This window comes from Bemisia tabaci, unplaced genomic scaffold (genome assembly GCF_918797505.1).
Source record: "Bemisia tabaci unplaced genomic scaffold, PGI_BMITA_v3".
Taxonomy (NCBI): domain Eukaryota; kingdom Metazoa; phylum Arthropoda; class Insecta; order Hemiptera; family Aleyrodidae; genus Bemisia; species Bemisia tabaci.
The window spans coordinates 78,057-105,954 of record NW_027311758.1 but is presented as its reverse complement, the minus strand read 5'-3'; the positions used below and the strand labels follow the sequence as shown (position 1 = coordinate 105,954).

Sequence of the window (27,898 nt, the reverse complement as noted above, 5' to 3'; positions counted from 1 at the left end):
TTGCGCTGTTCAAGGAGTATAATTGATTTAATGAGAAAGGGAAGTTAATTAATGAATACTATTAAGTGTTGCGAGTAAGACAGGAAGAAATAGAGTGCTTAAATGAAACAATTGAAACCTTCCATTTAAGACAAACATTTTTGACTAGATTTCTCCTTTGAGCTTGCAGATGTCTTAGGATTGATTTGGCTTTCGTTAAATAGTAATGAAAGTATGTCAATTAGACGTACATAGGTTTCTCTCCGGACAGGGGCTGTGAATTTATTCACTAAACATAAAGTTGCCGCTGCAGCAAATACAATATTGTAAAGAAAAACAATTTTAAAGTTACCTAACCATTCAATTTGACCAAAATCACCTAACAGGTCAAAATTTGTGATACCGAGGATTCTTGATAAGAGAGGTAAGGCAGAGCTGAGAATTACTAATAATGCACAGTTAGAAATGATGTGAGTTAGTGGAGTCTCTTTATTTTTTGGACGTACCTTCGTTAGTATGGGTAAAGAATATAGTCCAACGAAGGATGTTAAAATTAAAAAAAATATAAGAATGATTTCTACAGTTGCACCAATAGGGCCGAGTTTTGAAAGGGAACTAATGCCTAGTGTGAACTGCCTTGTACTAAGTGGTAAAGCTTTAATACCTATGAGTAATTCAAGGGTATTTTGAATAACTAATAAAACAGTCATAACAGTTAAAGCCAGCAATGATACCATTGCTATTGGATAAAGCAAATTTCTTTGCCAAAAAGCAGTTTGCTTTTTCATTTCTAGGACGGTTCGAGTTTTTTGGGCTACCTCTAATTTTTCTAATAGACCAGCTTGCAAAGCACCATTTTGAAGGTGTAAGACATTATCGCTGTTTGTGGCAGAAAACATTGGAGGGACTGATAAGTACGTCTTCCCTGTTTTTGTTGCTTGAATCAACTGCCTTTGAACTGTTTCCTCGTTCATTTTTGCAACTTCATACTTTTCATCTAAATCACTAAGAAACTGTGGTTTAATCAATACTCTTCCAACCAAAGAAAAAAGCCTTACAAACCCTAATGGTGTGCTAAGTAATAGCATTAAGACTCCAACAAATGAAATGCACGAGTACAGAAAAGGCAAATAGTAACTCCATAAATTTAGGAGTGTTTGAAAGCTTGAATTACTCCCATCAATCCAAGCGGATATTACATACATAAAGCCAAGAACAACAACACCCAACAGAAGTAATACTGTAAATGTCTCATAAACTCGTGACCAAACTCCCTGAAAAAATAAAGAGGAAAAAACAAGAATTAGCATAAATGGTTCAGTGAAATACATGGATTGTTCCAAATGTAGTGCAACAATTGCAATTACCAGTGTGAATGGACAATCTTTTGACATCTCATTCGGACAAGTAACAAGAAATAGTTCTGAAAATTTAAAAATGCCTCTTCAAGCTCATTTCTTTGAAAAAATTTTGAGATGAAGTCTTTCCAGGCAATGCCCCCGCCCCCTTTTTTTTGCAATTCTTCCTGACATTTTCGGGATATTTTACAAGGGGAAAAAGGTGGTTCCTTCATTGACAAGGATAATGCACATATGACTCGAGCCTAACGACCAACCATTAACTGTGCTTAGCATTGTCAAATATTCCAGACCCTCCAAAGGCAATTTGCCTGAGAGAGTCTGACCCCCCAAAATAATAAATTCAAGCGCACAGTTCATAACTTGTTAATTTTTGAGGAAATGGGATTAATTTAATGTCAATTGATCAGAGATAATGTAAGCTTTAAAATGGGACCAAGATCAGCTCAGTGCTCAGTGGCTATTGAAGTTGTGGAACCACAGCATTAGTCTGAGAACTTCTTGTTGAAATCGTAGATGTTGATGTAATTTTCACATCAACAGATTCTTATCTATGTTAACAAAAAATTTGTTTAGTGCTTTCCTTGCTGAAGATGCGCACCTCTCAATGATTCTTGGTGATTCGGTGGTGGTTGATCAGTCATAAATGTAACAGCTCAAGTGGTGATTGGAATATATATGTTGAATGCAAACCAGGTGTTTCTTATTCAACCCCAGTATTTTCATGCAATTTTAAAGCTTTAAGGACACTCAACTTACAGTAAAATAAAACTAGATTCCTTATAATGTATGATCTTCGAAAAAACTAGTACTAGATTACTGACAGTGCTTATCTCATCACTGCTGGCAATATAACAATTCCGCTGCCTGATTGACATTGACAGAGATAGTGCTGGCCAACAGATTTTTTAAAGTTAGGAGCCCAGTAATCTAGGACACTCTTTTTTATACAGGGTTATCCAAAAGTCACCTACCACCCCTGTAACTTTTTTCCTAATTGAGATAGAAGTTTGAAACTTTGGGAACGAATCTTTCATTGGATTTTTGAAAATTTTAAAAACTTTTATCCCGTATTGGGGACTGATGTCACAGGTTTAGCAATCCTGCGGACCCCAGCTGGTAGCCCCTGCCTCAAAGGGGGCTTGGAGTTGGTCACCGGCTTTTAGGCGTAGGAATCACCCAAGGGAAGGGCAGACAGGGCTCTTAGCTGCAGTGAAGGCAACCGGTCTAGGAGAGGCAACTCCGAAATCAAACCCTGGTCCTCCAGGTTGGGGGTTGAGTCATCGGGCTAACTCCCCGATACTCGGAAAAAGAAAAACTGTTAAAAGACCCAACAATTGCCTCGGTACAAACGGAAATAAACGGATTTATCGGAAAAAATTACGAAAAAGGATGATGGTTTTTGGAACTTGGAATATACAAGGAATTTCTACAAAAATGACGGAAGTGGTATCGGAGATAAGGAGTCACGGATTTGATGTCGCAGTATTAACGGAAACAAAGAAAAAAGGACAAGGCTCTGTAAGTGTGAATGACTACGATTTGTTTTATAGTGGCGTCGAAAAAGATCAGCGAGCGCAGCAGGGTGTTGCAATTCTTACTCGCAAGAGCCTGCGGAAGTGCATTACTACATGGGAAGCTGTTAACCCCCGAATGATAAAGATGAATATGACAGTGTTTGGTCATAAAATCACCATTTTGGGAGTTTATGGAGTCAACGATGATTCTACTGTCGCAGTGAAGGACCAATTTTTTGAAGAATTGAACGAGGAGATTGGCAAGATTGGATCCAGGAGGGAAATCATTGTGTTGGGAGACCTGAATGGGAGAGTAGGACGACAAGTTAAAAGTAAGATCGTCGGCCCTTTCGGAGAGGCGACAATAAATGATAACAGAGCTCGTATCATCGACGTATGTGAGCAAAGGGAGATGAAGGTGCTCAATGGGTTCTACCAACACAAAGATATTCATAAATATACTTGGGTCCAGTCCACTCGCAGGTTAAAGTCAATCATTGATTATGTGGTGGTCAGGCAAGACACGGAGATGAAGATTCAGCAAGTTAGAGTGTGGAGAGGTCTTTCCTGCGGCAGTGATCATTACTTCCTCGGGGCGAAAATAGCTTTTCCAGTTAAAGGGAGCCAGGAGAGCAGGCAAGCACAAAAGCAGGTTCACCAACAGAAAGATCATGTCAAGCTTGTAAGTTATAATATTGACAGCTTGCAGCATCCAAGTGTAAGGGCATTGTACGGAAAGCGCTCGGATGAGAAGTTGGGCGAATCAAGGCACGGTGATACCAAACAGCAGTATCAGTTCCTTAAGGATTGCATTCATTCGGCAGCAATGGAGGCTCTTGGTATTGCTGATGATAGAAAAGTTAGTGAAAAACCTTACTGGTGGGATGAAGAAATTGAGAAGGAGATTCAAGAGAAGCGGAAAAAGTACCATCAGTTCCTTTCTTCTAAAAAAGCAGAAGACAAACAGGCGTATAGAGAAGCTCAGACGCAGGTGCGAAGGCTCATCACCAAGAAAAAGAACGAATCTTGGGAGAGGAGCTGTAATCGAATAGACTCGTGCATAGGAGGGAGGAAAAGTACTGAGAGCTGGAAGTTGCTGAAAGGACTGCGAAGAGACATGAAGTGGGACTTAATATCTCCGATATCCATTGATAAACTGGAGGGTTATTTTAAAAATTTACTGACAGAAAGGCGACCTGAATTTCAAGATGGAGGTGTAAGCTTGGGGTAAACTAATGATAATAATAACTTGGAGATTCACATGAAGGACGTGGTAAAGGCCGTACGAGAGCTGAAGAACAATAAAGCTCCGGGTCCAGGAAATATTCCTGCAGAGTTGATCAAGTGTGGAACCTGCAAGCTGTTTCAGCGTTTGAGAGATCTGATGCAAGATTGCTTGGCAGGTGGCAAGGTACCGATCGAATGGAAAGAGTCTTGGGTGTCACCTATATACAAGAAGAAGGGTCGAAAGGATGAGTGCGATAATTATAGAGGACTGTCAGTCACATGTACCCTAAGCAAGGTATACGGAAAAATTCTGAAAGCTAAAATCGAAGATGAGTGGCAAGAACATGAAGCGGAAGAGCAAGCAGGTTTCAGAGCCGGTCGGTCAACAATTGATCACTTATTTACCATCATCCACGTGATCGAGAAAAAGAAAGGATTAGGCCAAGAATTACATCTAGTGTTTGTGGATCTCCAGAAAGCTTACGATAGTGTGCCATTGATGAAACTTTGGGAAGCCTTGAACAAGAGGGGTTTTAGAGGGGGACTAATTAGTGCAATAAAAGAATTTTATGATGGGGCGTTTTCTGGGGTTAAATCTCATGGGGAGTTATCGTTGGGGTTTTTAATTACGAAGGGACTCAAACAAGGATGTTGTTTGTCACCAACCTTATTTAAAGTGTACCTGGAAGAAGTTTTAAAAGAATGGAAAAGATGCTGTTCAGGAATGGGCGTCCCGCTACGAGAAAATGGCACCCTTTATACTCTGTGCTTTGCTGATGATCAGGTGGTAATAGCTCAGGACGAAGAAGATGCGAATTACATGACGCACAAGTTAGTGGAAGTATACCGTAAGTGGGGGATGGAAGTTAATGTGGTAAAGACGGAGAAGTTGGTTATCGGTGGTGATCAGCAAAGCATTGAACTGGAGGATGGTCGGAAAATTCAGGACTGTGAAGAGTATAAATATCTGGGAGTATGGTTAACGAAGGATGGAAATTTAGATCGAGCCATTAAAGATCGGAATGTGCAAGGCAGGGAAGCTATCGCGATGCTAAATGGGGTTCTCTGGGACCAGAGCATCTCCAAGGAGACCAAAAGAAAAATTTACAACGTCATCGTGAAGAGTATCGTAACTTACGGGAGTGAGGTCTGGCAACTCAAGAAAAGAACTGAAGATATGCTTAGGGCAACCGAGATGGACTTTTGGCGAAGGTCTGCTGGGATATCGAGAAGAGAGCGTATCCGCGATGAGAAGGTACGCGAGATAATGGGTGTGGAGAAGGACATTGTGCACGATATCAGGTCCAAGCGGTTGGTCTGGTATGGACATGTGCGAAGGATGGCAGATGATCGGTTGCCTAAGCAGGTCTTCGATTGGGTTCCTCCCGGAAGGCGACGGCGTGGACGTCCTGTGAAAGGTTGGCGACAAGGGGTGAAGGAGGAGATCAGAAGGTGCCAATTGCCTGATGATCTCTCGGAGGATAGGGGGCAATGGCGATTGGGCGTCGCAGAGCGCGAGGCGGCGCTATAAAAGCGGCTTTATGTATGTATGTATGTATGTATGTAAAAACTTTAAAATGGCGGCGAAAAAATGACGGAAAATCCATATCACGGCTGTTTACCGATGGATTTGCACAAAAGTCAATACTCTGGTGGTTTTTGGCTCGAAAAAAATTAATCTTTCATTAGATTTTTGAAACATTGAATATCGTCAAAATGGTGGCGGAAAAATAACGGAAAATCCGCATCCACCATCGCCATTCGCATTTTTGCCGCCGTTTTAAAGTATTTAAAAATTTCAAAAATCCAATGAAAGATTCGTTCTTCTCGTGCTGAAATACCCCCGGATACCAAGTTTCATACAAATCCGACGATAGGCAGCCTAAATATCCACTTTCCGCTCTAAGCCGCCATTTTAACCGCCGCCATTTTGACAAGGACTGACATTTCCGGAAAACCAATCCCAGAATCGTTTGTCTCGTCCCGAAAAACCTTGGGATTCTGAGTTTCAGACCAATCCGTCGATAAAAAACGGAGATGCCAAATTTCCGCCATTTTGAACTTCGACCAGCCGCCATTTTGTCAAAAATCAACACTTTGACATGCGGTTTGCGCCAAAAATTTTCTTTTTTTATTATCTTTCGAATGAAGTATCACAAAAGGGGGGTTGCCATTTGAAAAAAAAGTTAGCCCCCGCCCCCCTTAAGGGGGGCCGCCTCCCAAAATTTTGGGGGGACCAAAAAGTTGCTACCTTAAACCGAGGAGCATTCCCAAAGTTTCAAACTTCTATCTCAATTAGAAAAAAAGTTACAGAGGTGGTAGGTGACTTTTGGATAACCCTGTATGTAGATAATATAAAGTAAGCTTGAAGAGTCATATTGTCATGTTATGGAGCCTAAATTGTGACAAACTTGATTCCTTCCCTCCCTCCCTCCCTGTTCACAACAGGACCAGTAAATTGAGGTGACGTCCATTTGGCGACTTGTCATTGAGTGAAATGGGAGGGCGATAGTGAGCATATTATTTGCACCCACCGACATCACTAGGTACACTTAAAAATTATTTAAGATGATCTTTCGCTTTCCACTATATTTCAAGAAGTACAAAAGATTTTAAGTAAAAGGGGAGCTCTGCCCCCACACCGCCTCGCGGTCCACCCCCTTGAAGTGTTTTGCACCTCAAGTCTTATGTGTAACACGATAATCTTATGATTTGGTATTGTAGGCTACCTATGATATGTGTATAGTATAGTGTGAATTTTTTTTGCGATATTCACTATTTTTGAGTTATTTGGAGACAAAATTGTACCCAGTGACGTTATATGGCTGTTAAGATTGTACATAGCACTTTCTGTTTTTTTCTAAAGCTGGTTGTGGTGACTGCCACATTGAAGGATAGAGATTTTTTTAAGAATCTCAGTCCTAAAGTGCTCAGAAATTGGGGCATGGGCAAATGTTTATGTCATACAATATAATATATTATACAATATAATATATTATACTATTAGTGTAATACAGTTAATAAAAAAATGGTCCCTGGATCGAATCATGAGCTTGGGTGATTTGGCTTGTAATTTGGAAAGAAAAATTAGGGTCTCCCAAAATTTTAGGAGATCTCAAAAGTAGTTCCTTTTGGCCCAGGAGCACTCCCTAATTTTTAAGTTTCTAAATACAACAATGGAAGAGTAAACAGGGGGAAATGGTCTTTTATGAAACACTGTATGGTGCAAATATTCAACCACATGTAGAGCACTGTAAGAACTACAGAAGTCAAAGGAGGAACTCCGGCCAATTTTGGCAATACAAAGGTCGAAGGAATGTTCCCAATCAATTTAAAAGATAAAAGGGGTAAGTGCAGATTGGGTCCAATCTTGCTCGTAGCAAATGCCTTTGAAACTAGCCTCATTTGATCACTAAACAATGACCTATGAGCATCCATCCCACAGTATCAAGCAGCCCCCTCCCCCCAAAAAATTTTTTTGGAAGACACCGGGGGGGGGGGGGGGATGTTATACGAATTGTCCTTTTAAAAAAAATATCATTATGCTGTCATTGTCTTATGTTGTCTACAGCAACTTAGATTTTAAAAAGAAGTATAAATCCTTGCAACAAAAGTTTTCGTTGAGAGTCATTGAATTCAGTGTTTCTATATTCCGACTTGAGGAGCATTCTTACTAACCACCCCCCTACCAACCTATTATGAGAAACATTAGAGCTACTCTGAGGTACACTTACTTTCCGCTGGCCAGCAAATCCCTCCGATTCAGTGAAGAGGTAAGCAAAGGGTAAAAATATAAAGAGAGAGAGGTTTGATGAGAGGAAAACGACATTCCATAGACCTGAAATTTAAATCACAAAGAATTATAAATGTATCACAATCATTTTCATTGTCAAGGAGATAAATAATCGATAGACTAAATTAGCTAAAAAAGAGAAACAAATCTTTGCTTTTTTTTTGGGGGGGGGGGGGGGCATTTACCTACGTTTCTTAGGATAAAATAAAGTTAAAAAGTTAAATTTGCAATGAAAAAAAATCGTCTCAGGCTTTAATCAGATGGTGCAAAAAATGCTGATGTCCATTTTTCCTAACTTTGAAGGAACTGGAAAAACTACTAGCTTTTCCATCACAAGATTGAATGCTAAATGAGAGATAATTACTCTGATAGTAAACTGTAGAAAAGGGTTTGTACTGGTCCTCTCCTTGCCAAAACTGAGTAAGGAAAATCATATCTTGGAGGAGACTTATTAGTAAAACATAGAAAAAAACAAGCCCCCCTAGATTTTCTGAAAAAATAATTCATACAGAGATGAAACTAAATCTACTCAGGTATGAACACATAGTTAGAAATATGAATTATGATGAGGAAGGAAACTTTAGTTCTGATACTTGAAACAAATAATTTCGAAATATTGAATAATATAAAAGAATAAATATGACATTATTTAAAATTGAGAACCGACAATGAAATAAACAAGTCATGAAACTATTGAATAAAATAGAACAGAAAAAATTTACCTTGAATAAGGGAGTGATTCAACCATTTCACATAGTAACTGTTGGGGTACAAAAGGAGTACTTCATTGCTGGCAATGGAAAATGGGAGCAGCAATGCAGCACAAATTGCAACAGAGAGGCTGAAAGTACAAAGTGCAAGACTGCAACAGAAATACAACGCTAAAAAATACATTACCGACTCATTCACAAAAATATATTATGAACCGGGGACAAAAAGAGAAATAACACTCAATATATTTAACGTAAACAACTAGATAAGTAGGTACCATCACTTTCAACCCAGCATCTAGTCCTTAAGTATTTTACCTTTGATCCTTAAATTCTATTTTGTTCAGATATTTTTTCTTATTCTCGTTTAATTTTGTTATTTCATTTGCATTTTCTTTTCTCCTGACATCCTACTCTATTTTTTGAACCCTATTTCACCTTCTACTACATATAAGGATCCGATGATGATAGTAGGGTGAAAATGGCAACTTGACCAGGTAAAAAATCCAACAGCGTTGCAGGATGGTGCAGAAAAATACGAATTAAATGACAGTGTTGTATGATGATTATTGTTCAATATGGCAACGCTGTAAAGAAGTAAGTATTGCATGTTGCCCCTTCAATATGCGGGTTATTCAATGGTGTAATGTAGCCCCTTCAATATGCTGGATAAGCAATGGCGTATTCTTCAAGATAGCGGTTACAGCGTTGCCGGACGGTGCACTTAAAGAAATGATTTAATTATTGGTGAAATTTTGCAACATCGAATTTTACAGTGTTGCCAGATGCTGCAAGAAATTAGTCAATTTTTCGATACAATGTTGTCAGATTGTGCAAAAAAATTCGGATTTTCGGACTTGTAAACATTTTCGGTTTCGAAAGACCGTATGTCTCCTACAGTATGGGCCTGGTATCGGAGACTGGAGAGTGGGGTCTGATTCGGGAAATTGAAAAATTTTCGGAAAATTACCCTCCTCCGATCCGCCGCGGACGGATGCGATTCTTTTCCATTATCGAAGATCGGAAAAACTGTACGGACCGAATTTCGATACGACTTTTTGTTTTCGAGATTTCGGACTTGTAAAATTTTCGGCTTCGAAAGACCGTATCTTACAGTATGGGTCTGGTATCGGAGACTGGAGAGTAGGGTCTGATTCGGGAATTTCCATTTTCAGTAGTGTGCGCTTGGAGATGCGTATGGGAACCTTGTGTTTTGCGATGTGCGACTGGGATTGGATATTGCAATATTCAGTTTGATGAATTAAACATTTTTATTATTCTACAATTTGGTACAATAAACAGAAAAATCATATAAAGAAAAGAAAGCTATACAAGTTAAAATAATCCATGCTGATACATCCCAGTATCACCCGTTGGACATACATCGGGCACAGAGACAGCGTTCTGAATAATTTTGCGCGCTCTAAGTTGTAAGGGAATAAGATGAGTGACTTATATCTTCATTGTGAGAAAATGGAACACCTCGACCGCTCGACTGTAACTCATAAAAATGGGTACGAGCCCAACTTAAAAACGTGCAATCATCTTCAAACTTGCACGAGGTGACCCCTCAGGTGTTGTCTGATAAGTAAACCAAGAATTCTCCGACATTTTTACTTGTGGAGCGAATGGCAGCGGTCGGCTTCATGTTGACCATTCTGCGAGTTTAAATGAAAGAACTCCGTACTCCATCTCATAAAATTGGGTACGAGCCCAACTTAAAAACGTGCAATCATCAGTTTGATTCATCAAACTGAATATTGCAATATCCAATCCCAGTCGCACATCGCAAAACACAAGGTTCCCATACGCATCTCCAAGCGCACACTACTGAAAATGGAAATTCCCGAATCAGACCCTACTCTCCAGTCTCCGATACCAGATCCATACTGTAAGATACGGTCTTTTGAAGCCGAAAATTTTACAAGTCCGAAATCTCGAAAACAAAAAGTCGTATCGAAATTCGGTCCGTACAGTTTTCCGATCTTCGATAATGGAAAAGAATCGCATCCGTCCGCGGCGGATCGGAGGACGGTAATTTTCCGAAAAATTTTTAATTTCCGTCTCAGACCCTACTCTTCAGTCTCCGATACCAGACCCTTGCTGTAAGATACGGTCTTTCAACTTTGAAAATTTTTACAAGTCTGAAAATTGGAATTTTATTTGCACAATCTGACAACATTGTATCGAAAAATTAACTAACTTCTTGAACCATCTGGCAACACTGTAAAATGCGATGTTGCAAAATTTCACCCCTTAATAAATAATTTATTTACGTGCACCGTCCGGCAACGCTGTAACCGCCATCTTGAAGAATACACAATTGCATATCCAGCATATTGAAGGGGCTACATTACACCATTGAATAACCCGCATATTGAAGGGGCAACATGCAATACTTTCTTCTTTACAGCGTTGCCATATTGAACAATAATCATCATACAACACTGTAATTTAATTCGTACTTTTCTGCACCATCCTGCAACGCTGTTGTATTTTTTACCTGGTCAAGTCGCCATTTTCACCCTACTGATGATGGCGTGAAGTCATCAAAGTGGCCATCAATAATTTGAAAGTTTGATTAAAAATTGAATATTATAAATTTAAAAAAGTAAATAAAAATTTGGCTCAAGTCAGGGCCTGCTAAACTAAATTAGCTATTATTCAGAGTTAAACCGTTTCATTAATATGGTGTTTTCTTCATATTCACATATTCCGCCACTAGAGCGCAGCATGCGATTGCCCAGCCGTTAGGGCAACTTATCGTAGCAGCAACCCTGAATATACTGTAACGTCGTCCTAGAACCTGTCACGCAGTCAGCATTGTCATCTCACACAAACATCATAACTAACAATATTCGCGAATTTTTAAGATGTGTGAATTAAAAGCGAAGGAAAAAGTTGTGGACCAATTGACTGTGGCGATTGACTGACTTCAATGAGGGTTATTCAAAATCGGTGATTTCGCCCCCCACGTGGATTTTGTCCAGAGTTGGATATGTTGTTCTCCATCACAAGACACGCCTTCTTCCGGCAATGGTAGGTTCAAAAACAATTTTCCCCGCGCGCTACAGCGCTGCAAAGTTGAAAACGTGACAATTCCGTAGGTGGCATTAAATTTCAGCTATGAAGCCGCGGTTTAGACGAAAATTTTCTGAAGGATGAGCACTTTAAAGATATGTTTAAGTATGCTTTTAATATTTTAGTAATATTATCATGCATTGTTGCAAATTTTTTATTTTAAATTGATCAATATTCATAAATCCGCAAATATCTGGAAAGAGCTCCATTTTTATTTGAATAAAAAGTTGTCTAATCAATAGTTCGTTTGATTTCTCATCCATCGATATATTATACCTTGCATGGAAATTTTTTGCTCGCTAGGTATGACCATTTATGTAAACGGCTTTTTGAGGCGACGATGCTTGTTGACTCCAGGCAGATAGGAACTTTAGCCTAAAAAACACCGAGGACCAATAGTTCAAAGGTTTCCTGTGTAATTTCAGACTCTGGATTTGAATTTTAACTTTTTTTTAACCTCAGCGGCTGGGTCGGTTAGGGGTTGCCCTGACGACCCTTCACCGGCTTATGGCCGTTACCGTACCGGTATTCAAGAGAACGCCTTTCATGGGGTGCTACTTCGGCACTCCTCCTGTTGGAAACATATGTAGGAATGTGTTGGGTATAGTTCTATTGTTCATTTTGGACGCCTCTCTCGCCCTATATCACATTTTTTGCAGAACGGTTACAAACCATTGGGGTACAAACCATTAGGATTCATGGAGTTTAAACACTTCCATGCAATGCTGAATCAGAAAGTTGACATCTTGCACATTTTTTTAGCACCTGGAAAATGCTGATTGAAAACGGCCGTTCCTACTTTCCCATTTCTTTTTTTTCCAAGTGGGTGATTTCACGTGGAAAATACAATCCAAACATGGGTGCCTGATTCGCAAACCCTTAAAATTTAACCATTAGTACTCTTAGTATATTTGCATAGAGTAGTCTACAGGGTTATCCAGAAGTCTGGGACCCTCCTTATAACTTTTGAACAAAAAATGCTAGAGATTTGAAATTTGGGGAATATTCCTAGGTCAAAGGGAACTACTTTTTGGCGTACCCAAAATTTTGGGGGGCGCCCCCTCCTGAGGGGGGGCGGACCCTAACTTTTTTTTTTCAAATGGGAACCCCTATCTTGTGATACATCATTCGAAAGGGCTTAAAAAAAGAAAACTTTTGACGCAAACAGATTGTCGATACCTCCATTTTTAACAAAATGGCGGCCAAAAAATGGCGGCTCATTCAAAAGTCTGGGCCTCCGCTCATAACTCATGAACAAAAAATGCTAGGGATTCGAAATTTGGGGAATATTCCTAGGTGAAAGGGAACTACTTTTTGGCGTACCCAAAATTTCGGGGGGCGGCCCCCCTGAGGGGGGGGGCGGACCCTAACCCTTTTTTTTCAAATAGGAACCCCTATCTTGTGATACATCATTCGAAAGGGCTTGAAAAAAGAAAACTTTTGGCGCAAACCAATTGTCGATACCTCAATTTTTAACAAAATGGCGGCCAAAAAATGGCGGAAATGCGGATTTTGGTTATTTACCGTCGTTGGGAACTTATTTTCCCGCCATTTTTCGGCCGCCATCTTGGAAAAGCTCGGGTATTTTGCAAATCCAATATCGTATTTGTTTTTTTCGTGCCCGAAAACCTGTGGAAACCAAGTTTCAAGCGAATCCGACGGTAAATAACCAAAAAACGCATTTCCGCCATTTTTTGGCCGCCATTTTGTTAAAAATTGAGGTATCGACAATTGGTTTGCGCCAAAAGTTTTCTTTTTTCAAGCCCTTTCGAATGATGTATCACAAGATAGGGGTTCTATTTGAAAAAAAAGGGTTAGGGTCCGCCCCCCCCCCCTCAGGGGGGCCGCCCCCCGAAATTTTGGGTACGCCAAAAAGTAGTTCCCTTTCACCTAGGAATATTCCCCAAATTTCGAATCCCTAGCATTTTTTGTTCATGAGTTATGAGCGGAGGCCCAGACTTTTGAATGAGCCGCCATTTTTTGGCCGCCGTTTTGTTAAAAATGGAGGTATCGACAATCGGTTTGCGCCAAAAGTTTTCTTTTTTTAAGCCCTTTCGAATGATGTATCACAAGATAGGGGTTCCCATTTGAAAAAAAAAAGTTAGGGTCCGCCCCCCCTCAGGGCGGGCGCCCCCCAAAATTTTGGGTACGCCAAAAAGTAGTTCCCTTTGACCTAGGAATATTCCCAAATTTCAAATCTCTATCATTTTTTAGTCAAAAGTTATAAGGGGGGTCCCAGACTTCTGGATAACCCTGTATACAACCAACTTCATCCAAATTACCTAGAAAAATTTTCTATCGTTTTGAGGTCAAATAAAGCATGTCTGATGTCTGATGAAAGAGTCTGAGTTAAAGAGAAAAACTTCGATTATGAGAAGTTCAACGCAATTCGAGTTTTCTAAAGTCAAGATGCTATTGCAGGCCTTCACAAACAGCTTGAGTTGGTTTAACCACATAAAAAAGATACAACATTGGATGATCTTTGAAAGAGGTTCAGTAAATTTTCATTGTCCGACCGACTCCTCCATCTGCTCTGATGAAAAATAGTCAAGAAGTTTGATTTTCCGGCTTTTTCAAGCAATTTTGAGTGAAAATTGACATTTGAACCCACAAGACGCCAGATAGCCATCAATTTTCTTTCATATCCTTTTTAGGTTATGCTTCAGGATCATTTTTTTTAAAAAAAAAAAAAAAATTGGATATCCCCTGCGACTTTTTCTCTACTCTTATTTTACTGAACCTAGTTTTTACCACAAAAATGAAGCTTAAAAAATATATTTATTTGACCGGTGCTCTACTCACTTACAGTCTGAGTCTATGAAACATTTTTTCTTATATTATGCATACTCTCAGTGACCTGTGTACGAATTTTCATCCAGATATCTTTAGAACTCATTGTACAGAGATTTTTCGAAGGACAGGCACAGCCGTTACAATGATTCCAGAAATGCATTTTTTAAAAAATCATCAAAACTTTGATAATTTTTTTCTCGATACCTATAGGGTATTTTGGGCTAAAACTTAGGACTTTCTCTTACTTTGACCTAAAGAACTAGTGAAAAAAAAAATCATGCAAATCTGAGACGGGTGGTGAACTTTTGTCCTCTTTTTTGTTGATTTGACATGGAATGACCCTGCATAACTCTGCTAAAAGGGGATAAATGCTGGTAGCAGTAAGTGCTAGCAGTATTTTCTGGTGAGTGCCTGTATTCAATCTATTTCCCCCTGTCTTGTAAATTTTGATAGACATATTTTCCACTTTTAGGGGAAGAGATACATTAAGAGGTAACTTTATTTATAATAAATCCTTAGTCACCAATATTCAATGCAAAAAAAATTTTCCAGCTTTTTATAGGAATCTCATGGTGCTAAGCAAAGCATGTGCAGAAAAACAAAATTAAAAACTGATGTAACCACCAAAAAATCCCTTAAAAAGGGTTTAAAAACCGTCAACCCTATGAGATCTTGTCACAAAATAAGTATGTACCTAAAAAGATTTAAAAAGAGAGGAGGGGGAAGACATAGTAATCTCTCGAAAAGTACAAAAGGAGAAAAGAAGAGTAGCTCTCACTCTGTTTACCGTTTCAAACCTCACAATGTCTGATATCATTTGAGGTCGAGATTTTTTTAAGTGCTTGTACGCCCCTGAACTACAACGAGCGAAATGGTAATTATTTCTTCTGGGAGTCCCCTTCAGTTACTCTCTGACGCAACCAGCTTACCTTTGAAGCAAATTTTGTTGCCTGAGTCACTAACGTACGGGAACATTATTCGATTTGTTTCTTACGAGAAGGTGCTGCGCGATAAAACAAGCAGTTCTCCTAACAATGGCTTTTCAGTCTCAAACCTCAAATTATTCAATATCTTTTGAAGTCAAGATTTTTTACCATCTCCTGATCTCATTTTCATTTACCTTTCGAATTTTAGTAAAAAAAAAAATCCACATACATCAATGCACTTCACTCAATTTTTTTCTTATTGCTTCCCTTCATTTCAGGTATCCGCAACTCGTCTGTCCTGTGCTCATTGAGCGCAGTACGCAAAGTATATGCGCACAGAAGATTTCACAAATGGCTGTCTTCCTTATCATGATATAAATAAGTCCCTCTATTTATCGTCGAACATAATGTCCTTGGGTTCTTCACAACTAAAGCGATCAATAGTAGTTCTATAAATTATGGCTGGAAATTTTACTAGAAATGAAGGACTTATTCAATGATATTTTCCGATCCCTCAAGACTTTGTACTTGACTTCACGGTTCTCTTTGGTGGTACACCCCAGTCGTTCCAGATCCGCAAAACTACTTATTAAACTGACATATCAAAATCTCTGGACACATTTTGTCAACTAAAGATGTTGAATTCATTACAGCATGCATATTTTAGAGAAGACACTGAAGTCAAAATTACTTAAAATATTCGGCAAACGCATCTTAGTGACAAATTTGCTTAAATTCGATCTAATGATGAGAGAAATTTTTGAAATTCCTGGCATGCAGTAAAGTGATACAAAAAAGGAGATAAGCGACTGAGAATGGAGATGTTGAATGTGTGAGGGATTTGCGATTTGACAATTGAATATTATGTAAAAGTTCGCGAGAAACACGGTGGTGCTACTGGTTTTCTCTGAAGTCAACTCCCAGGCTCAAAAAAAGCTCTCATGTTGAGGTCAAAATGGAGGGGATATCCCACGCTATCCTGAGAGTCCACCTCTGCATCAAGACAAACTCTCAATGCAAAGATAGGGAGCAAATACATTGGCTGCCACTTTATTTGGGGACTCTTGAACTGAAATCACAGCGACCATGTCAATGTATTTGCTCCCTATCTTTGTATGGATAGTTTGTCTTGATGTAGAGGTGGACTCTCAGGATAGCGTGGGATATCCCCTCCGTTTTGGCCTCAACTTGAGAGCTTTTTTTGAGCTTGGGAGTTGATTTCAGAGAAAACCAGTGGCACCATCGTGTTTCTCGCGAACTTCTAGATAAGAATCAACAGTCAAATCGCAAATTCCTCACACATGCAACATCTCCATTGCACGCATGGCGGCGTCAATAATCAAAGAGGAAATCATTTACAAAACAAACACTTCCAATTATTACTACCCTGATTCCTGTTGTATAACGTAAGGAATTGAAGAAAAACTTCTAGACTTACTATATTTTTAACTCTTCTGCAAGCTTTTTTTTTTTTTTTTGCTCCATTACAAAATTCTGCCTGCATCTACCTGATTTTTTTAATTTTGAAAGAGAATGCCAGAATCTGGGGAATGAAGGGAAATAATCAGAGAAAAATTGAGTGAAGTGCATAAATGTATGCGAGTGGAATTTCTTTTTTACTATAATGCGAAAGTTAAGTGAAAATGAGATTAGGAGATGGTAAAAAATCTTGACTCCAAAAGATATCGAATATTTTGAGGTTTGAGACTGAAAAGCCAGTGTTAGGAGAACTGCTTGTTTTATCGCACAGCACCTCCTCGTAGGAAACAAATCCAATATTGTTCCCTTACATTAGTGACTCGGGCAACTAGACTTACTTCAGTATGGGCACTTGAAAAATCTTGACCTCAAACAATATCAGACATTTTGAGGTTTGAAACGGTAAACTGAGTGAGAGCTACTTTTCTTTTCTCCTTTTGTAATTTTCGAGAGATTACTATTTCTTCTTCATCCTCTTTTTTCAAATCTTTATGGATAAACACTAATTTCGTGGCAAGATCTCATAGGGTTAACGGGTTTTTTACCCTTTTTGAGAGTTTTTTGGTGGTTAAATAATACAGGTGGACAGAACTAAAGTAATGAGACATTTATACGGGTGAAAATTAAACACTTACAATTCATCAGCAACCTTTGTCTTATGCTAAGAATTAGCAATTTAGGTTCAGATTAATTTTTTTAAAACTCTTAAATATTAAGATCTATTTAAGCAAGGAGTTTACCTTATTTTATAAACGACGGCTTCATCCTCATCACAAGAGAAATAATCGTCTCTGTCTCGTCTACGGAAACGGCCAATCACAGCAAAACTACATACATATAGAAGGAGATACAGGAGCAAGAATATCTGAAACACAATTGATACAAAACCTAAGCAGGTATGGACGATAAAAAATTAAAATAAACAGTGAGGCATGATGATGAAAATAATCGAACTAGCACAAGGTCGACTACAAGTCTACTTTATAACAATAAAGTATTTTACAAAAATTATCTGTAAAGCAAGGTGCATGTTTTTCTATCAAGGTTTTATATTTCTTTCCATTGGAAAGATATACATCAAGTTGATTGAATAAAAAAGGTACATGCTAGGTGTTGGACATATTCTTTAATTTAGAATACGCGCAAATTCCTCAACATTGGTAAAGGTGTCAGCAGGAAAACCCTATTAAGGTGAAACAACCTTCCATTCCTAAATGTCCACCTTCCAGAGAATAGGCAAATCACATTGAAGCTGAAGTTAGCTGTGGTGTGTCAGGATACGGCTCTTACATTTGAAATTTGAAGATCCCTGATCATGGGAGCGTCAGCTGATGATGGTGGCCCGGGTAGGGTAGCCACCGAAAACTCAACTAATATTCTTTCATTTTATTGGTTTGTTTTAGCAATGATTTGCACTGCTTTCTGAGAGCGGCAAAATTCAGCAAACGACAAAACCACTAAAAGTTAGGTTGGAGCTGAATCAGAATGGCGTAAGCAATGTTGTTCAATGGCACATAATAATAACAAAATTTACATGTTCTCATTACTTTTTATCATACATTTGACAATCATTTGACAGATATCTACACTGAACGTGTATCGGCTCGTAAGTTGTCTTCTGTCCTCTCGTCTCAACGGTTAAGGCATATCGGTCATCAAACTGGCGCCAGACCAAACTGTACCAAGCGTTTCGACATTGCACATATGTTTCATCAGTGGATAATGAACAAAACAATCAAAACAAGTACAATGACCACTACAATAAAAAGGGCCGAGGCAAGACGAACAAGTAATTACATGGTTGCAAAGATGAGAAATACAACTATTGGTGAAATTACAAAATATTACAGGAAAACAGTCTAGCATGCCAGAGTACAAGTGAACAAAAAGAAAAATTTTCATAACCTCAAACAAAGGTCAACAAATAAAACTGAACCGTACATGCACCGCATTCTGTAGTTAAATTCTGTTGTGAAATTAAGCTGAACCTATCAGGATAGGATCATAGATGGCGCTCAGGCACTACGTGTCAGTTCCAGAGTTCACCGCCGTGCAATTTTTTTAATTTTAATAGCCTCATGAAACAGTCTGGCCTGCGTGTTTTTCTCCTTGACCAAAATTCTGGGATCTTTAAAATTCAAACTATGTCCAAATTTCTGACAGTGTTTTTTTAAGCGCTGTTTGTCCTTTTTTATCATACATATGTGATTTTATCCGTTCTTTGAGATACCTTTCACTCTGACCCACTTAAGAGCCTCACAATCATTGCACTGCAGTTGATAAACTGTTTGATACTTTTTCATCAGGGTCTTTACTCTTCAGTCTAGTGAACAATGATTTGTTGTTAAACCGGTTTTCATAAACAGCTTGAAAACCTGCAGCTCTGAAATCTCGATTTAACTTTTCAGAGAGACCAGGCACATACGGCATTTTTACAATCTTGCTGACATCAAACTTATTTTTAACTGACATAACCTTTTGACAGAACTTCGACCTTTGACTCAACTTTCTGACCAAATTAATCGGATACGCGTTTTCGACTAATAGTCGTTCAGCTTTTTGAATGCTTTTATTTATGTAGATCTTATCAGTTAATTTAATTACCCGATGGAACAAATTTTTGGCCACTTTTAATTTTTGGTGATACGGTACATCTATGATCCTATCCTGATAGGTTCAGCTTAGTTTCACAACTTAGTAGTGCTTCCCCTACTTCGCTACAGAATGCGGTGCATGTACAGTTCAGTTTTATTTGTTGACCTTTGTTTAAGGTTATGAAAATTTTCCTTTTTGCTCACTTGTACTCTGGCACGCTGGACTGTTTTCCTGTAATATTTTGTAATATCACCAATAGTTGTATTTCTCATCTTTGCAACCATGTAATTGCTTGTTCCTCTTGCCTCGGCCCTTTTTATTGTAGTGGTCATTGTACATGTTTTGATTGTTTTGTTCATTATCCACTGATGAAACATATGTGCAATGTTGAAACGTTTGGTACGTAATTTTCCATTTTTTTAACAATAAAGTCTTGAGATTTTTTTAAAAAATGCCCTGGTTTTATTGCCGTAGTACAATTCCATTTGGCTTATTTGCTCTTAATGATTGTTATGCGCGTATATATATATATATTACTTTATATATATAAAAATACTATATATATATATATATAACTTTATACATATATAATACTTTTTATGACCTACATTTTTCGAGTCGGGGCTTCAGGATCGATACTCTTGGAGCGAAAATTCCCGAAAATTACGAGGTCGTACCGTTTGCAATAGGTAGATATTTCTTCGAAATCTACCTAAAAATGGATCAACTTAAAAATGGGTGACCATGGGCAGCTAAAAAAAAATGTGTTAACCCTAACTCTCTTGTTTAGAATGAGGACAAAATCAGAGGAGCTAACTTCATGGACCCCTCTTGTTAGATCAGGAATTTGAGGGGGAAACATCTTACAATATGCTTACTTTTAATACTTTTAATGCATCTTACTTTTAATGCTGTCAATATACCACCTGCGATTTTTTTGCGGAAATGTCAACTAGAAGGCTTACTGATTGAGGAACAACAACAGACCGCGGCGCAATCTGCAGTTGGCTCGTTTTTCAGAAAATACGATTTTCAATTTATTGTCGGGTGTTTCGGGTTAGGGCGCTGAAACAGTCAAGTTGGGCTGTAATTGTGGCCTGTAAATGTATCTCCAATATATTTATAATCAATCAAGTGTCAGTAGATAGCTATTTGTGCATACTGCCCCTTATTCAAATCCTTAAATCAACGATTTTCGGGTTTTCTGGCGTTTTTCACTGCATTCTTTGCTACATTGATGAAAAAATTGAAATGAACTGTAGGTGGAGCCTGAAAATGTTACTTAACGCACCTTTAAATACTTGAAATGTCAAAAAGCACCTACTCCTCCACCCTCCCGCCCCCCCACACCACTCTCCTTCCCATCCACAACCACCCTATGATATGCATTAAATATCGTTAGTCCCGGCACTTTCTCGGTACTGCTGAAACTACTAAGACAGACTATTTCCAAACATACTTTTAAATCGGTACTTGTCATATACTTGTGAAGAATTCAAATTTTTAAAATGATCAAAGTCATGGTATGAAAATTTCTAAAGCATGATAATTAATAACCAGTTTTGATTGGTATTACAGGAAAAAAGAAACATTTCATTTGAAACAAATAGATTAAACAAAAAGTATGTAGCCATCATTCTCCATTACTAATGTCATCTCCTTCATAAGGCTTGTTAAGGCTTAGTGAGGATTTCCAAAGCTCTTTCTCAATACGTAAATAATCTGCAGAGCCGGATTTAGGTTTTTGCCGCCTGGTGCTAAAAAAATTTTGCCGTGTCCCCCCCCCCCCCCTCGATATACGGTGACATAATATTCTTTAATTTTATTGGTCTGTTCAACGCTTTCATAGGGCGGCAAAATTCAAACAAGTCAATTAGATTTAAAAATTGCAAATCGGCACATCAAATGAGTCATAATTATACGTTGAAAATGGCGGTTTTTTGCAATATCTAGGGATATTTTAGCAAATCCGGGGATTTAGGGACTTTTAGCGAAATTTAGGGTTTTTTTTCCCCCGGCTGGGGATTTTATATCGGATCAATAATATGATATATTAATCTTGATCGATTTAATATATTATAGATTCACGCTCTGCCGATGCGCACGAAATATAAGTTTCGGAAACACGGCAAGAGCGCAATCCGATTCTGCGATGGTGAGAAGGATGCGTATTTGTGCAGGAAAGTGTTGCAAACAAATATTTAGGGAGGGCAAATAATGATTCTTCAAGGAACGAGGATTTGTGACACGTAAAAGGCCAACATAAAACATAAACTCCTCTTTTTCTATATATAAAAAAAAATTCCGAAATTTGCCGCCCCGAAAAATTTGCCGCCCGGTGCCATGGTGCCATGGTACCATGGCCCCCCCCCCCCCCCCATAAATACGGCTCTGATAATCTGTCTCAGTACTTACAGCACCACCAGGAATCTACCTATGAAAAACAAGATTCATAGGTGCTGGTTGTGGCTGCAGGGTAAGTGTATAACAAATAGAAGTACCTACTTTTGGAAATAGTCTATCTCAGTAGTTTCAACACTACAGAGAAAGCACCCAGAAGAACGATAATTCATGCGGTAGGTTTGGATGGGAAGGAGGGTAGTGGTGGGGGAGGGTGGTGGTGGGGGAGGGGTGTGAAAAAGTAGGTGCCTGTTGACATTTCAAATGCATAAAGATAAGTCGAGTAAACTTTCCAAGCTCTACCCACAGTTCATTTCAATTTATTCAAAAATTTAGCCAAGAATGTTATAACAAATGCCAAAAAAGCCAGAAAACCCAAAGATCATTGATTCATTTGAATTGGGGCAGTTAGCACAAATAGCTATCTACTGACATTTGATTGACTAAAAATGAATTAGATATACATTTGCAGGCCACAAATACAGCGTGACTTGACTTTTACATCTCCTTAGCCCGAAATACCCGCCAAAAAGGTGAAAAATCTCATTTTCTGCAGAACAGCCAAACTGTGTTATTCTTCAATCAGTAGGAGTTCTAGCTGCCATTTCCACAAAAACTTGCGGGTGGTATGCTGACCGTATTAGAAGTGTTTAACCCACCCTGTGCCCCATACTATTTTAAATAAATGGAACTTTAGTTTTAGATGCCATGAGTGCCCGATAGGGATTCTCTGTTATATCGAAAGCTAAATTGTCAAAGTATTTGATTTCGTTGGGTTCTATTGATTCCAAACACAACCAAACAATTGCCAGCAACCTCCCAAGATTGTTGAGCGTTTGATGGAAACAATGGGCATACATGTTGCATTCCCGTGATAATTCCAGAGATGAGTCAGTTAAGCTCGGGAGGGATTTGCCTGCAAAAATGCGGATCTTACAGTTTTCGGTATGAGAAGAACGATGCGCACGTTAAAATTTCACGAAAAATTGTCTCCGCGGAGATGTAATGCTTCCTTTATACCGGGTGTTTCAGACCACCCGTACCAGGCCTTTTTCTCGGTTGTTTTGGGTCGTACGAAGTCGGGGACCGCGCGAGTGAATAGGGAATTGAACCCAAGGAATCCGAATTTCGTGGTCCCGAACCCCCCCATCACCCCTAGGGAGGTAAAGGGGGGGTCACGATGCTAAAAGTCACGGTTCCCGACCGAATTTTGGATTAATCGCATCAGAATTGAAAAGCACGGAAAATTTCACGTGAAATTGACCCCTAAAAATCCATAATCGGCCCATCCCAGGCCCAAAAATGATCCCCTAAAGAGGGGGACAGTACCCCCTCCATAATTTTTCTTTGGTCTCAAAATTGACGTAGATTCTCCAGAAAAATATGGTTTCCCAGGTAATCGACCCCAAGAAATCCAAATTTCATGGTCCCGAAGCTCCTCTAGCCCCTTGGGAGGTAAACGGAGGGCCCAATTTTAAGAATCGGGGCTCCTTTCCGAATTGCAAATTGATTGCATCCAAATTGAGGAGCAGAACACTTTTACATCTTACGTGACCCCCAAGAGTTTTAATTGACCCCCCTGAACGGCAGAAAGTAACCTCTGAGGAGGGTGGTTTCGCCCCCTCCAAAAATTTCTCGAGATTCCTCTTTGGTCGCAAAATTGACGTCGATTCTCTAGAAAAAGACGGTTTTCCAGGTAATCGACCCTGAGGACTCTGAATTTTATGGTCCCTAAGCTCCGCTACCCGCCCTTTTGGGCAGAAACCGTCTTTTTCTGGAGAATCGACGTCAATTTTGCGACCAAAGAGGAATCTCGAGAAATTTTTGGAGGGGGCGAAGCCCCCCTGCTCAGAGGTTACTTTCTGCCGTTCAGGGGGGTCAATTAAAACTCTTGGGGGTCACGTAAAATGTAAAAGTGTTCTGCTCCTCAATTAGGATGCAATCAATTTGCGATTCGGAAAGGAGCCCCGATTCTTAAAATTGGGCCCCCCGTTTACCCCCCAAGGGGAGCTAGAGGAGCTTCGGGACCATGAAATTTGGATTTCTCGGGATCGATTACCTGGGAGACCATCTTTCTCTGGAGAATCTGCGTCAATTTTGAGACCAAAGAGAAATTATGGAGGGGGGTGTGACGGTAATATTTTCCGTCACTTAAGTTCCGAATACGTAATCACCTAGGAAATTTTGTTTTATTTTAAACCGTGCCCAGATTTAATCACATGTAAAAAATTTCGATGGCTACAACGGTAGCAGGCGATTGCGACAGTAGCGCACTCAGTAGGGACGGTGAAGTAGCGGAATACCGTAGTACACCGGTCGGCCGCCGCGCGCCACTCGAGCGCTCTCGCGGAGCGATCCGGACCCGACTACCCAGCTGTTTAGCGTGTGCACGGCGTCTCAGTCGTTCAGACTCCTGAAAAAAAGTCGGCTTTTTTATTATTTTTGCTTTATTAATTAATTGGTTTCAGCAAATTTACTCAAGAAAGTCGCAAAGCTAATTTAGGCAAATCATTTGATGTAAGAATGAATTTATTTGATTGTATATTTAACTTTTTGAAGTCGAATGAAGTTGGTCGATGTGTACGGAAGGTAGATGAAATGAATTTGATGGGGTCCCGACCGGTACCTCGCTCCACTTGTCCGATTTTTCGGATCCTTTCATTTGCGAAGCTGTGCACGTAATGAATTGCACGCTCGCAAATGAGAGCCTAGCTTCTCATCGCATTTATTCACTTGTGTGACGCACCTATTTATGGGTAGCTCCTATGGTGAATAAATGCATGAGCATGAGTCTTTTACTTAGTAATCTCTTTTTGAAATGTATTAAAACCAATTTTATTCTTACTCGGAAGCAGATTTAATTTAATTTAATCATGGAAAATAAATCTCTCATAATTGATCAATTTCCAAGTGTGCACGTGTTGAGTAGCACCTGGGACTTTGGTTATTATTGGAATTTATTTTGAAAATATTTATTTTTGAATCCTAAATTGACCATTCAAGATTGAGTGCACGTGGTGAGTCGCACCGATTGTCTGGGAAATTTGAGATCAAATAAATAAAATAAATTTTAAATTTGAAAGTCTGAGAATTTCGTCCATTTAGTTGAATTTAATTTTTTGTACATTCAAAAATAAATCTCTCGTAATGGATCAATTTCCAAGTGTGCACGTGTTGAGTAGCACCTGGGATTTTGGTTGTTATTGGAATTTATTTTGAAAATATTTATTTCGTATCCTAAATCTACCATTCAAGATTGAGTGCACGTGGTGAGTAGCACCGGTTGTTTGGGAGATTTAAGGTAAAATAAATAATCGAAGAGTAATTCATTCGAAAGTTCGAAAACCTTTTTTGTCCCTTTTCCGTTCCTTTCAAAGTACCTATTTTAAAAAGTCAATCCGATCAACAACATTCACCTTCAATCGTCCTAATTTTGATCTCGTCTTTAATTTTATATTTTTTTCTTTGTCTTGAAAATTTTTTAAGTTTGTAATTGTGTTCAAAAAGTAGTTTCTTTTCTTGTCAATAAAAATTGACTCTAGTACGTTCAAATTTGCTCTCATTATTCCTTCCTGCCAATCCTGTCCTCACCTCAGGAAAATCAATTTTTGATTACGCACTTTGAGTGTGTTGGCGCCCGAACCCAGGCGTCCCGACGAGCATCTGGCACCCAAAATTTGCGGCTTGATCTGCTGAAGCTCGATCCTTTCCGGAAGGCTTGCTTTCTGCTTACGATCAGGATCGTACGAGTTATCGCTTTTCCTCGCCACAGGGGTACTGTCCCCCTCTTTAGGGGATCATTTTTGGGCCTGGGATGGGCCGATTATGGATTTAAAGGGGTCAATTTCACGTGAAATTTTCCGTGCTTTTTAATTCTGATGTGATTAATCCAAAATTCGGTCGGGAACCGTGACTTTTAGCATCGTGAACCCCCCTTTACCCCCCAAGGGGTCATGGGGGGGGGGGGGGTTTCGGGACCACGAAATTCGGATTCCTTGGGGTCAATTCCCTATTCAACTCCGCGGTCCCCCACTTCGTGCGACCCAAAACAACCGAGAAAAAGGCCTGGTACGGGTGGTCTGAAACACCCTGTAGGGGTCCCTGAAAACATGTTTGAACCGACCGCTGTGTATCGTTGAATCTACGCGTCATAGATGCGAAGATGGCGGCCACGAAGCCAACCTGCATACTACTGCCACGCTGCCGTTGTTGACATCACAATTTCTCGTTTGAGATTAAGTAAGTTCTGTGTGAATGTTTCATATCCTACATAAATCTGTATCGCATTCTGATTGGAAAGCTCAGAGAATTAAGAACAATGGGTATGAATCTCAAACAAAGTACATAACCTACATAACCTCCAATTGACCAACAAAAACACACCACCAACGCGATGCTGCCGTGTATTCTTCCACTACGTATTCCGCCACCATATTGATCGTGACGTGTACATTCGAAACCTACGAGCGCGGTTCAAACGCTGTTTTAGGCCACCCTAATTTTGGGCACTTTCAAATAAACTTTTCTCCAGTTTGCAGTCATCAAAACGAATTAGGAAAAAAACTGGAAGCTTCAGTCACTCGCTACTTGCGAATGACACATTTAAAAAAAATGATTTAACTGACTTATTCTAATGTATTATTTTAGAGGAAGAGCATTGTTTTAAATACCTACGTGTCATTTCTGACAATAAACTTTCACAGTCTAGTCATATAGATTATGTTCAAGGTACACTCTACTACAGGTATAGACAAATGGAATTTTATAAAGTCATCGAAACGCGTCGATTTGGCAGCGTCCAATGGTACGACTGCGACGCCATATTGAAACTTATTTATTTTCTGTTCTGAGAGTGGGTCTCGTCAATTTCGTGTTATTTTTTTGTGTTCTTACTTAAGTTTTTAGTTATTTTGAGTTTTATCATTTTTTTAAATTCATTTGATAGCTTATTGAAGCTGCCAGATCTGCCAGAATCTCATTTTAAACTGCGCGGCATAGACGGTATGACTTGCGACGTCACTCGATGGCCTATATTCTCAGCGCTGCCACTTCGGCACCCCGTTTGTCCATACCTGTAGTAGAGTGTACCTGGATTATGTTTAAAAAAGCTCAAACCAACCAAGTTTGAATTTTTCATCTCAAACACTTTGGATCCGTCTGGATCGCTCAGGATTTCGTTGCAGATCCACCCTGTTCGGGAATAATGAAAAGCTCTCAATAGCATCTAGAGGATCAGAATGTTTCATGAAAACAAAAACTAAAGAACAAACTTACAATGTACTCGCGGACAGTGTTGTGGAAGATCTGTTCTCTCAGGTCAGCTTCACTTTCCATGTTCAACCCAGATTTTGAATAGAGCGAGTGCTGCCTCCAAGTCCGACAATAAGAAACTGAGTTTTTGATGAGAAAATATGCATTTTATAGGTTGAAATGTGCAGTTGATCAGGCTTATAGCCGAAGATCCAAATTAAGCTGCACCCTGAAAGTAAACTAGGATAACATCCAACAAAGATTCGAATGCAAATCTTCCTGTAGAATTACTTATCGTACTTTTCTAGGCAGGATATGATCTCTGAGGTTCACTCAAGCAAAATTAGCGATGAAATGAAAAGAAGGGATGCCCTTTTTTATAGATCACTCAAATTCAACTAAAGGACTGTGATACATTGGTGTGCACAAAAAAAACAAACAAAAACAAATGGCCAGAGAATAATAATGATGCTTCGCAATTAGAGTAGGGAGAGTATCGACAGATCGGATGGCGGAACGGCAAGGGAACGGAGGAATCCATCGTTGGAATTCGGCGATTGACCCCGAAACCGCACCAATTCGGTGCTCATTCACGTTGACCCTCGTAGAGTCCCTTTATACCCAGAGTTACGACAACTCACTTTTGGTTGGGCTGAAAGTGGCCTAAAAACAATCCCATACTATGGCGGCCGTTAGGTCCAAAATTCCCGAATATATTAATTTTTGTGAGAATATATTTTTTTTCCGAATATATATTTTTTTCCCGATATATATGTATTTTTTTGAGAAT

General features: G+C 39.3%; 1 protein-coding gene across 2 annotated transcripts; it reads right to left on the bottom strand.

Moving 5' to 3' along the window:
• LOC109041558 (protein Lilipod) lies at positions 1–27,620 on the bottom strand. 2 transcript variants are annotated; one of them, XM_072305846.1, is made up of 5 exons: positions 27,133–27,620; positions 17,604–17,728; positions 8,597–8,715; positions 7,816–7,919; positions 1–1,253 (listed from the first exon to the last, which is right to left on the bottom strand). In XM_072305846.1, exons 1-5 carry the CDS (start codon positions 27,190–27,192, stop codon positions 126–128), a joined length of 1,536 nt encoding a protein of 511 aa, XP_072161947.1. In that variant the 5' UTR covers positions 27,193–27,620; the 3' UTR covers positions 1–125. The 2 variants fall into 2 exon arrangements, with proteins under 2 accessions (XP_072161947.1, XP_072161946.1); XM_072305845.1 differs by having other exon boundaries at positions 8,597–8,736; positions 27,133–27,615.
• Between the last annotated feature and the right edge of the window lie 278 nt (positions 27,621–27,898).